This window comes from Pithys albifrons, chromosome 3 (genome assembly GCF_047495875.1).
Source record: "Pithys albifrons albifrons isolate INPA30051 chromosome 3, PitAlb_v1, whole genome shotgun sequence".
Taxonomy (NCBI): domain Eukaryota; kingdom Metazoa; phylum Chordata; class Aves; order Passeriformes; family Thamnophilidae; genus Pithys; species Pithys albifrons.
The window spans coordinates 92,655,871-92,668,986 of NC_092460.1; the positions used below are offsets into that span (position 1 = coordinate 92,655,871).

Consider the following 13,116-nt stretch of genomic DNA (forward strand, 5'->3'; position numbering starts at 1 on the left):
CAGAGATCTGTTAGATGAAACAATTGCTTTTCTGTAGATACTTTTTCTCTTGGGGCTGGTTAGATGATTACATTTAACTGGACTAGTGTTGGGTCAGATAAATTCAATTAAGTATGAATTTGGGGAACTAAAAAAGAAGTTAGTGTGTGTAACTGAGAGACAACTGGATCTGTGGTCTATTTCACCTCTGTAACTAAGAAATGTAAGTAATCTCAGATATAGAGAGTTTATCAAGCCAGGTTAAATATCTTCAAAATAGAACATCCATGGTATACGCTAAAGATATATAACCATGATATGACATACAGCCAGACTCCAGCCCTATTACCCTACCCCCGAAGCAGACAGCATGTTGGCGCATATTAGTGAGGATATGCCATAATACTGCTGATCATGGCAATTCTCTAGATATAGAAGTCATAAAATTACTTCCTATCAGTTCTTTTCTGCTTTAATAAGACTCCTGAAGGTTCATCCCTTGCACGAGATTGCATCTGCTGTGCAAGAGAAAATTTATATTATAAATAACTCCCAACACTCTCATCGTTCCGTTTTTTGATAACGCATTTCTCTTACCTTCTATCAGCTTCCCCGTCTGCTCTGCATTGCCCCCAGGCAAGATCTTGGCAATGTAAGCTCCAATTTCCCCACTGTTCCCTGGAATTTCTTTCCCACCTACAATTCGGATTCCCAGTCCATTGCCTGTGATCAAAAGAAAGAGAAAACTTGAAACAGAGATGAAACGATGAATAATTCATTGTAAAGAAAGGAAGAGAACAAGTCATCAGAGGTCACTGAAGATATCACCAATAACTTCTGGCTATGGTTAGAAGACCAAGGTTAACTGCAGTTCCACCTGCCACTTTCCTAAAGACTTAACTTTGGGCAGATCATCTTGTGTAACTACTCTATCACTGACATAACACAAACAACCTGATTCACCAAAAATTACATTGAAGCTGAAACTATCTTCTTCTGACAACCTATTTGCAGTATTAATTAAATTGAATTAAATTGCTAGAAATCCACATGAAGTGTGGATCCAAAAGATAGCTTTGTCATATACAATAAGCACACAATTTAGCTGAATAATTATAATAGCTGAGCTTTTAGAATCATGTAATTATGGAGACATCGACATTGATGCTCCTTGAGCAGTGCATGTACATTTATATGAAACTGTACTTTGCAGATGCTACTATTTTGCTTAAATATTTACTTTTAATTGACAACTTTTGCATAAAAGGATGTGCAAATTAACAAAATGGGAAAAACCTACAATAAGTCTGTGTAAAGTATCATCAAATCGTATATATTCTCCCTTTTAAAAAAATTATAGAGATGAAAACATTTTCATCACTCATTATTTTGGCAGGGGAGAAGCACATCACTAATCTCCCCATGTGCAAAGCAATGAGACTGGAAACAAAAGCTTAAAATATAGTCACATAAAGCTAACCTTATGCATTGCCTATTTTTCATGCTATCTTGGTTTTCCAAAAAAAATACTTCTCATGTAATGGAAACAAATTTCTCCTCTGAAAAAAATTTCCTTATGAGATGATTCCCACTTTGATCTGGGAATATAAAGGCTGACTTACCCACCTTTATAGTAATGGTTAAATAAATAATTTTCAATTTATTAATTTAGTAAACCAACCCTGCTGAGTGATTAGAATAATCAGCTATAGGAAGGTCACCACACCACCTCTTTGCAAAGCTTTGTCTTTTCAGATTAAGGTAAGGTTTTTCCTCATAATGCTATTAGTGTTTGGTAAGTCAGCCTTCACTTTTTTTCAGAAGCAAAATTGCCATGTTGAGTTTCTGAACAAAAATGTTTCCATTAGTTTTCCTATTCCAGTTTTGCTAACCCTATATCTTTTGTGCCTCAGCTTTCCTCAAAATTTGTCATTTTCATTGAGGAGCATGATCTTTCAGTGTAATTGGAACAAACTGCATAGTTATTTTAAATTAACTACCTTATTTCACTGCAAATTTGAAATTTAGCACAGGTAAAGTTTATTTTTTCTAACGTGGAAGAAAATTAAAACCCACCATTCCAAGGATGAGTCTAAATGGCTGTAAAAAAATTGAAAAATACATTTCTTTTAAAAAAAAAATCTCATTGCATTAAGTAAATGTGTATACCTATAAAAGTATTTAATCATGAGTTCATTCTTAGGATTTAGAAATTTATGTGGGCTTCTCTACACAGAGATCTTCTGATCAAACACTACAGAAGTGTCTTTAATATGTTAGAAATCTGAGGCTCACAACTGGGAACTATTAAGTTCAGCAAATCCAACAAACAACTATTCTTAGTACACAACAGACACAAACAAGGATGCAGTATCTTACTCTTAACTCATACAGTCACCATATGGAATTTTTAATATATTAGTAGGACTGGATGCTTTTCATTACAGAAGGGAAGAAAGTCCACAGGGTCAGGTTTTTATCAGTAGCATCTCTGCTGCTGATAGTTGATATGTGACAGAATGCCAGAGAAGCAGTTTGTCATAAAATGAGGGCACACCTGGTTTCAGAGGCAATCATATGGATGCTTATGCCAAGCAACTTTGAAAGTCATGGCTGCCATATCCGTTTAGATTTTGCAAATAAGGTGTTTGCCCATATTAGTGCTAATAAAAGAAAGTATTTTTCATGTCAATATATAAAGATCTTTATTCCTAGACACTTTGAAAGGGCTTGCTGTATTTTCTCAAGTGAAGATGGGATTTCAAACCTGCTTATAATGTATCTATTGAAAATATTGAGCTTACTATTTCTGTTTGAAATGACATTGCCCAATTTATCACCTTGAATGCAGATAGTTTAAAAAGATCAGTCATCATATGCTTTCTCAGATATCTTTCCCCTTTGTTTTTTGATTTTTTTTTCTTGAGTCTTAATTTCTATCTCTCAGGCTGTTTTGATATCACTAGACATTTATCTTTCAACTTTAGATTTTCAGATTAATGAACTACTGTTTTCTTCTTCAGAGGACACAAGACCAGTAAGCATCAGAAAGCAAATTACTGTACTTTGAACAAGAGAGGGAACCTTTCTGAATTATGAGCATTGATTTCCATGGAAAATATTTTCAGGAAAACATCTCTTCAAAGGGGATTTTACACATTTAAGACACAATGCTTTTTAGGATGCTGCTAATTAATTGCAACTGTTTTTACTGATCTCCCAAGGCTGTGATCCTATTTTCCCATCTAATCTTAGTTAAAGCTTTAAGATGCAGCATGGTAAACTAAAAATAAGATAACCAAAATCAACAACTCCAAATCCCCACAACCCAAACCCCAAAATACATAATGCTAAACTTTAACAAGATAGATCATGAAACTAAATTGGTTTTATACTTTGATAAACAAAAATAATATGAATACTAAATCATTACAATTAGCTTGTGAGCCACTGATTTATACAGCTGAACTTTGAAGCTTTAGGTCACCTGTCCAGAGGATGAAGGAAAGGTGGTGCATGTAGTTTTTCTGGGTTTAACTATGGCTTTTGATACTGGCCCTCACTGCATCTTTATGGTTGAGTTGCCCAGCTGTGGGATGAGTGGGCTCACATCGTGCTTGATGAAAACCTGGCTGAAGGGCAGAGCTGAAAACATTGTAGTGAATGAGACTGCATGTGGCTGGTGGCTGGTCACCAGCAATGTTCCTCACAGATCAGTTTTAGGGCCAGTTTTGTTCAATATACGTGTCAAGGGTCTGGATGCAGCAGTTAAATGCATCGCTTGCAATTGTGCTGATGATAAAAAACTAAGAGGTGCTGTTGAATCCCTTGAAGAACAAGAGGTTTTTCAGAAGGATCTAGACAGACTGGAACATTGGGCTATGATTAATGGGGTTAAATTGAACTACTGGAAATGCTGGATCCTGTACCTATGACACTGGTCACAAATATAAATGGGGAGAGGAGTGGCTGTAGATCAGCCTTACAGAGAGGGATCTGGGAGTGCTGGTCAGCAGCAGCTCCATGTGAGTCAGCAACATGCACAGGCAGCCAAGGGGGCAAATCCCATCCTGGAGAGCATCAAACACAGCATCACCCGCTGGTAAAAAGAGTGATTATATACTCTGTTTAGCAGTGGTGAAGCCTCACCTTGAGCACTGTGTACAGTTCTGGGCCCCCGATTTGAAGAGGATGTGAAGGTCCTTGAACGTGTCAAAAGGAGGGCAGCAAAGCTGGTGAAAGGGCCAAAAGGAGTGTCCTGAGAGGAGCATTTGAGGGCTTTGGGTTAGCCAGGTTTGGAGAAGAGGCTGTGAGAGGTGACCTCATTGCTCTCCACAGCTTCCTGAGGAGGGGAAGTTGAGAGGGAAGTGCTGAGCTCTTCTCCCTAGTATCCAGTAATAGGACTTGGAATGATTCAAAGCTGTATGAGGGGAGGTTTAGACTGAAAAGGTGGTCAAATACTGGAACACGTTTCCTTGAGAGGTGGTCCATGCACCAAGTCTGTCAGTGTTTAAGAGGCAATTGGACAACGCTCTCAAATGACACACTGTTTGTTCCACCCTGCGTTGGTCAGCAGCTGGACTAGATAAGTGTTGTAGGTCCCTTCCAACTGAAATAGTTTATTCTATTCTATTCTATTCTATTCTATTCTATTCTATTCTATTCTATTCTATTCTAATGCCAATGAAGATTTCAAGTGCTTAAGAATTGCAGAGTTACTTTTGAGAGAAATCCATACGAAGAGAAAAATATTCAATGGCCATTAATTTTTTTGCTTTTTGGCAATTAACCTGTAACTTTCAAAAGGACATTTTGCTTGTCATTTCATATCCTTCCAGACATCAGAAACTGTTTCAGAGATGTATATTCATTACATGTATACATTTATATATATAATAGATAAACATACACATATAAAAATTATATATGAGTAGTGATGAACAATTTGAGACTAATTGATTCTGTCATTGATGACCTGGGAAGCATAATTGCAAAAGTATTTGAAAATTCATCTCTTTTCCTTAATTCCAACCAGAGATACTTTCTGTCCTATTGGATTTATTTATTTTGAAGTGTAGTTCACTGTGTGTCAGACCACTATGAAATCATATCCACTTGTATATCAGAAAGACTATAATTTACTTCCCTGGAATAGGCTGACCATGACCTGAGCTCTGCAACTACAATTTGGTCTTTTTTTTTCCCTTATGGAGACAATAAAGATCAGATTGCTGTCAATCTGTTACTGTTGCTCTCGTCAGAGGAAAGCTCATGAAATCTTGCCTTCTTTTTATTACTTTGCTGAGCAGTCCCATTATAGCCATTAGAGTACAAACAGCCTAGATTTCTTGAAACTATTTCAACACTAGACTTTCCAAACCAATGCCAATAACCCGTTACGTAAGATAAAATAACCCCAAAACCCTAAATGAAAAGAGCAGAGGAAAATGGAGCAACGCAAGGCCCAGCAGACTTTTGCTGGTGTTGGTGACCCTGTTTTCACCCAAAATTGAAAATTCATTTTCCAGGGATGTTTTCTCTAACAAAAGTAAATAGAATTGCTGCACCAAAAGCATGGACTGATTTTGTTTTATTATTATATAGGCCCCCTGCAGTAGCAACAACTTTAACAGATGCAAGAGAATGCTGGTACATGACCCAGAAACTCTGTGCAAACACTGTTCATGTGCTAACTCAAGCAAATATTTCCTCTGGGCTAATTTTTCAAAGTATGAAACCATTTGTCTGTCTAATTAGATGAGCAAGGAAAGTGAAGAAGCAATTAGAATGTACAACAGATTTTCAGTAATCACACAGAAGTTTGTGTGAATTGGCATAAGTATGAGCGTCAGCAGCACTCTGACTTTTGTCACAGTTAGAAATAGAGTAATATGAATTTTTAATAGAATTTTAGGTGACTGAACTTTAAAAAAAAGACATTAAAAAAATGCTACTGATTTGGAATATTAAGAGCCTAAAAATATATCATTTGGGATGGTAGCCAGAAGTCACTATTTCTGTAAACCCATGGTCAATTTCATCACCTTTGGACATTGTATCCTTTGGAGTTGAAACTCCATAGAAATAAAATAGGAAAAATTGAAATGGGCTAAAACTGCAAAATGCAGGTATACAACACAAGTCTTTGAGTAGTTGTAAGTAGAAGATATGCCTAAATCTAAAAATAAAGCGTTGTGTTTCAGATCCAGGAGCCAATGCACAGGCATACCAGTGAGAGAGGAATGAAACACAAGACCAAATATGGTTTTAATCACTTTCTAACAATATTGAAAAAAAAATCTAAACCAGAATGGTGAATTATAGCAATGAAGCACAAAGGTGATTTTTTTTGGGCAATGGTAGCATTTAGAAAAATGCAGGAGGATAAAGAGTGAAAATGAGACATTAAGCATGAAAGTTTTTGCAGTGTGCCAGTGTACCATGCTATAGCAATGAGACTATATCAATCAAATCCAAAAGTATGAAGTCTTCCAACACTATCTGGCAGTGAATGGCAACAGAACATACCTTCCTCCTGTATTCATTTACTAGACATTATCTCCCCAGTCCTCCTCCAGCCTTATCTAGACCAGACATATGCCAGGGTGTTTGTAGGCCCTTATCTGTCAGAACAACTTTACACCATGTTCCATTGTCTGTATGGAACAGACATGTCAACCACAGAAAAAACAGCCATGACTTCTCTTGGAGAGTTCAAAGTACCATGAAGAAAGGCAAGCTATTTATTTAATTATCATAGCTGTGATAAAGCAATCTCTAAATGGTGGAGAACAGAGAGAAAGGAAACATGGAAAAAGCAAACAAAAACCCAAGTTAGGTCAGGCATGTGGAAAGCAGTAGGAAAAGTAATGTGTATAATAAAAACCAGGCTACATTTTTATTTTCAGTATTATCTCTATGCAATTCTCTGGAATACATAAATATGATGATCCACATTACAGCTTGGTTGTCTAGGTAGGTACAACATTTTAAAGATTGTGCTCAGGAGAATTGTTTTGATGCTTCTAACAAAATTAGCTTAAATGAAGTTGTTTCCTAGAAACATGATTAAGCCTACTCAGCTATTGCATTTCTTGGCCATTGGCAATTAAGGCAGAAAATAGACATGAAGTCAAATTGTGAGCTCATGAAATTCAGATATATTACTATTGTTTTAATAGCACAGTGATGATTTATATCAGCTGCAAATCTGCTTCATGCTGATTTGCACACCGGTTATCATCCTGAAGGATTAGGAAGTGTTTTATGAACTAACATCTTGGAGCATTTATCACATCTACTTCAAAACAAGATACAGGTCTCTCCTTTTTGGATGATCTGTCACGTCAAAATCTATGATGTCATCTACTTTAGATTGTATCTTTAAATCTATAAAAACACCTGTAGGCACTGAGTTTCATCTGTGTTTGCTAAAGACACCAACGGCTCAATAGGTGCAATTGACTGACAGCTGAATTTCAGTGTTTAAAATGTTTGTTTTGAAGTCACTCATCTGTATCAGCATTGGTATTTAAGAAATAGCAACATAATTAACATAAATATACCACGATGTAATCCTATAGAATGCATAAGATATATAGGTGTATACCCTAGCTATAATATAATATTTTCATTATATTAGTTTTATATATTATATAAATATATATAATATGTATTACGTTAGGAAGAGCACAGTTCTGCATTAAATGCAAAAAAGCAATGGCTGCTTCACAAATGACTGAATCACAGACTACTGGAAGCTGTAAGAATATTTTGCATAATGTTTACCCTGGTCTTATATTCTGAACTACCTTCTGATAGAGCAACAATGAAAGCTTAAACAAACCTTATGTCTGACCTAATTAAACTGTGTCTATGTTTAATAAATTTTAGAAAATTTTGCTATCAGCAATAAACAATGATAAACAATTGCAACTGCTAAAAATCTTGTCCAGGGTCTTGCATAGACTTGTCCAACTAAGAAAAAAGCAAGAAACATGTTTCTCTCCATTTTGCATTACTTCTTGAGCAATCATAGTGCTGGTATTTGGGGAGCACAAAGGTTACATCTATTATAAACTATTTTTATGAAGTTGGTAAACTGGAGGAAAGGGTTAAGAGGAAACAAAAACATCACTGTCAGGGTAGGGACTACAGCCCCCACCAACCTTGATGTCCCTCTGCTCTGCTCTCTCTCCCATTTGTCGATGTCTTGCTGCTGTTGGGGGTAGAAACGATTTTGAATATATACACTAATGCTTCCCAAGTGAAAATAATTTAGAGAGAGAAGAAACAAACCACAGAATATATGATCTGTATTCTACAAAATGTTTCTAACAAACAGAAAAAAATGTTTTTTTATTTTTTTCTTTAGTTTAGAAAAGTTGAATGGTGTTTAGTTCTTTCTAAAATTGCTATTAAGACTTCAATAGACATCTCTCCTTCCTCTTATTTCCAATCCTGTCCTCATTTGCTACCATATGACTTCCCAGGAAAATCTCTGAGGTTGCCTGCTTGTAACAGCCCATTGTATTTATGGATTTTACCTTCTGTGCCACATCTCTGATAAGGGGCAAGTGTTTGAGGGAATGATGGCCATTAATTAGGAATTAAATCCTTCCCCAGTGACAAGGGAATGTTAGAGGATGGTATTGCTTTTTTGTGAAAAGTGTTATCTCAGTCCTTCACAACATTAAATGAAAGAAATAGGGTAAGTAATCCTCTAATAGTATGAGGACAAGAGGTGGGTTACAGTTCTCACTCTCTTTGACTATTATATCACAGTCAACACAGACTGTGACTATATTTAATATGTTTTTAATTGATTAGTAATCATATATGCATTGCACTTGAGTATTTTGCTCAAAACTGACTTTGCTGAACTTGCAGGTGAAAGAACCCTAAATACATAGGGTGGTTCATTTAGAGACTATCTGTAACAGTGAGGTCTTGAGATAGGAAAACTCTTTGAATTCTCTTCCTCCCTCTCAGGTTAAGGATCCCATGAGATGGCATGCTGCAGAAGTATAGTGTTGTTTGCAGGATGAATAATACTTAAGGCATGTCTGATGTGTGTGGAGCGTTACAGGTACCCTGTCATCCCTGCCATCCTCTTAGCAGTTTCACTGACATCAGTGCTGAAGTGGAGATTAGGTACATAGTCTTCTACCCATAGGCTAGTTCTCTTCTTTAACTCCACTATAAAGTTTCTGCACAAAATTTTCTGCCTTTTTTTTTTATTTTTTGTTTGTTTGGTTGTTGTTGTTGTTTGTTTGGGGTTTTTTAATCAGAATTGAAGGGGATGTTTCACAACATGGACAGTCTGGCTGCTCAAAGGCACATTTTTCTCCCTAGGAACACAGAATATCCCTACTTTCAAAAAGGAAGAATTCCTTGTGACTCAGACTAAGTGAGGTAAAGCAGCAAAAACTACCTTTGACTGAGTGCAATCATTGTACCTGTAGATGTTCTGAGATGTGTCTGCCCTGTTGGATTTTCACCTAGAGTGTGCCTAAACACCTTTCTGATCAGGAATATAACAATGTAAGTTATCTTTGCAATATTTCCAAAGGTATTACCAGTGCTTTCATTACCTTCAGTAGCCATGTCCTTAATTCACATTTTCAAATATAATGATGGCATGAAAAAAAAAAAGAAAATAAAATTCTGGCAGTATAAAACAGCGCTTATGCTGCTTTGCTAAAGGATTCAAAAGGAACAAGGGACTCTCAGTGAAAACAAACAGTGAGTTTCTGGAGCATAAAACATGGCTATATTATCATTCACTGATCACTGCTGTTGTTGCTTTGGCACCTCAGCGAAATCATGGTGCCAATGTTTTTTTTAATTGTAAATTATTAATCAAACTTTGAAGAGAAAATCCTTGGCAATTCCTTCACATTTATCAGCGTTGCTTGAGGTGGACACATTGCATACCTTGAAAAGAAGAGTTGTTAGTTCTAGAAGATGGCATATGATAAAGAAACAAGAACCTTCGAGAGGCCCGTGAGCAAGTATATATTTATTTTTCACTCAGAGCTATTATTCTCTTTCCATTACAATTTTGGCTCAGTTCCTCATTCCTTAAACCTCATTCGCATGCCAAAATTTTCAGTTTATGCTTTTGTGTGTAAAATTATGCCAGATTATGTAAGAGGAACCAAAGGCATCTGTACCTCAGTGGCAATTTTCATTATCAAGAAAGCAAATACACTGAATGTATGTGCACATAATATGTAGTGATACAGACTGAATTTTAAAATATTTGGGACTACTCTTAAAATTGATATTCATAAAGTTACAGTTTCTGGATTCATTATCATAACTTCTACTAAGATTGTGGGGAGACCTGTGGAATTCAAACTCTAATGCTAACATTAGGATAAAATTCCAGCTTGTCCTAGAGTTACAGAGGTGGTATAGCTGGTTATTTGGGCTGACCCAGCACACTGAATTATTAATTCCACTGAGATGAGATGATGGGCTGAAGCACTGGCCAGTTTCCCAGCAAAGCAGCTGGTAAACAGTTACAGGAATTCTCTTTGTGGGAATTATGGACATTCTGGGACATTTCCCTATGGAGCTTCTGCTGTACACACTCCAGTTAAGGTACATTAGTTGTATACTGAAGATGTGTTCATTAATTCCCTGAAGGGAGAACCTGTCAGTCTCAGGGATCTCTCCAGGAAGGTCCTGCTGCTGAACTGCTCAAACTGCAAGTAGATAATTTAAAATATCTGTAGAAATAGTCCTTGCTTGTACAGAAATAACACATAGGACAGGCTTTTGTGCATAGCTAGGACAGAGGATGTTTTGTAAATAGCGTGAGGTAATCAGAGACAGTGGATGACACATATGCTGTTGTGGTCACCAAGGACCACAGGCCAGCTGGCTTGTAAGAGTCCAGGAACACAATAGTTCAGCTGAAGATGCTACTGAAAAGATGATTGCAACAGAGACTTCCATTGCCACCTGGACAACTGCCTGTTCTCTTGGAGAGATTTGACTCCCCATGTGAGCTTTAGTGAGGGGTGTTCTGTTTTTTAACATACACTCTTCCTGTATTTATGCAATAAGTATAAAGCAAAAGACGAAAAAAAGACTGAACACCTCATTTTGGTACTTTTGATAAAAAAGAAAAGGGGAGGGAGAAAGGGAGAGGAGAAAGAGACAAAGGGAAGAAATAAGAAGAAACAAAGTGATGCCAAAGGAGTTTTTGTTCTGATTTTCACATTTTGTAGATTTTAGGAACACAGTAGTTATAGATTTTTAGAGGGTTAATATTTCTAACAGTTTAATGCCTTTCTATCACTACCCCTGTCCCAGAACAGGGAGCTTAAATTCCTTTAGTTAATTAATCTTGGTTAGACTCCTTTCCAAGGTAGAGCTGAAGGATATCAGAAGGCCTACAGAACGAAACATAAACATAGGTCAGAGGGACCGAGAAGTCAGAACTGGATGAACTCCAAGAGACTTTTGTGTGCCCGAGGAAGAAGAGTTGATGAAGACAGAGGGTCTTGATGACCCCAGACCCAATTCCAGGGGTTGGTCCAGGGTTGGGACTAGGACTGGACTGAGAAATGTGTAAAGCAATGATTGGAGGGATCTTATTATAAAAGCCATGGAAACAAGAACTGAGACACATGCATGTCATCCTGTATTCCTGTGGGCTGTAGGCCCTGTGTTATTAAAGGACCTTTACTTTTTATCTTACCCTACACTAATGTGCTCAGAGTTCTGTTTTTGGGGGAGGGGTCATTCACAGCATCAAAAGAAAAAGAAAGAAACCCACCAGCAAAACAAACAAATATGGCATCTAGATGAATAGCCAACACTCTTCTAGTGATGTAGCTGTAGTGATATAAAGTATATATTGTTTAATTTACCAATATTTTCAGCAACTTCTGCTGCACAATAGATTTATATGTCTTCCTCTGGTTAATAGTCGTCTCTTTATTAAACAAAGATACTTGCTAACTGTTTGCAGATAAGTTTAAATCAAAATTTCTTTTTAAAAACCATGTGTATATCTCTGGGAGAGATCATTTGGAATGCTGAAGGTCAAGCATAACGCACTGCACTTCACCGAAGAGGGTTTCTGTGTGCTTTAATGCTTTAGAGACTTGAGAGAGGGGGAGGAAGAGAGATATTTAGTCAAGGAGTTATGGTACTTCAGAGTTGTGTAAAGAGTGAAAAATACATCTATTTCTTCTGTTTCAGGTCCTCCCCATTAATACCCTACTCCACTTCTGTCTCTTTTCTATACAATTTGCATTTAAGACTTTTAAATCTATATGTACATCATAGAGAAATACATCTGTGCAGGTCTCCAAGCATGTATCTGGACTAAAATACAAAAGTATGACTGCAGCTTGTAGATACATAGTCACACTTATGTACTACAGTTAGAATTTAAGTACAATATTACACAGATATAGCAGTGAGCAATCCCAGAGTGGGCCATGTAACCTTAGCAGGATTCTGAGTAAAGTTTTGATCCTGTGTGACCTCATGGCGTGTGGGGCATTAGTAAATGGGAATTCAGTATCTACACCTTGCTTTTGCCCATCATTGCTCAAAAGGCAATCACCAATGCACGCCAGCACCAGAGCTAGTTGAGAATTTGCAATAGGCATTTCCCACTGCATGAGAGTAAGTAACTTTGCATAGGAGAGCAGGCTTTAGCATCACTAAATCATGAGCTTTACAGTTATGTGATTGTAATTCCACTTGCTTTCGAGTAAGAAAGCAGCCTGGATCATAGCATTACTCATCACCCTACAGGACAAAGATCCCCATGAGGATACCAAGGAGTTCCTGCATTCTGTGAGGGCTCAGAGCAGCACAGGCTGACACACAACAGAGTCGAGGGCTCCTTTCAGACGGTGCTGTGGGGGTGGAGAGGTCTTTCTCTATCCTGAAATCATCAGTGGGTGTTACGCTGACTAACAAGAAAATACCTCATAATACTTACAGAGCATTCACATAACACCCTAAATATGAGGTGGATACTGAGGATGGAAATTACTGAGATTTTACTGTCAGAAACCCTGTGAAAATAATATTTAGCAATTCAAGTAAGTTCATGCCACTTTCTGCTTAATGCTCGAGGGAACATCAGAGCTGGCAGTCAGTAAT

At 37.1% G+C, this 13,116-nt stretch overlaps 1 protein-coding gene across 13 annotated transcripts in view; it reads right to left on the minus strand.

The window, feature by feature from the left end:
• PCLO (piccolo presynaptic cytomatrix protein) overlaps positions 1-13,116 on the minus strand; it is a 341,027-nt gene that overhangs the window by 121,323 nt on the left and 206,588 nt on the right. For all 13 annotated transcript variants that reach the window (XM_071552738.1, XM_071552733.1, XM_071552734.1 and 10 more), the window contains exon 10: positions 577-702. In XM_071552738.1, coding sequence (XP_071408839.1) covers positions 577-702 — 126 coding nt within the window. The remainder of the gene's footprint in view (positions 1-576; positions 703-13,116) is intronic.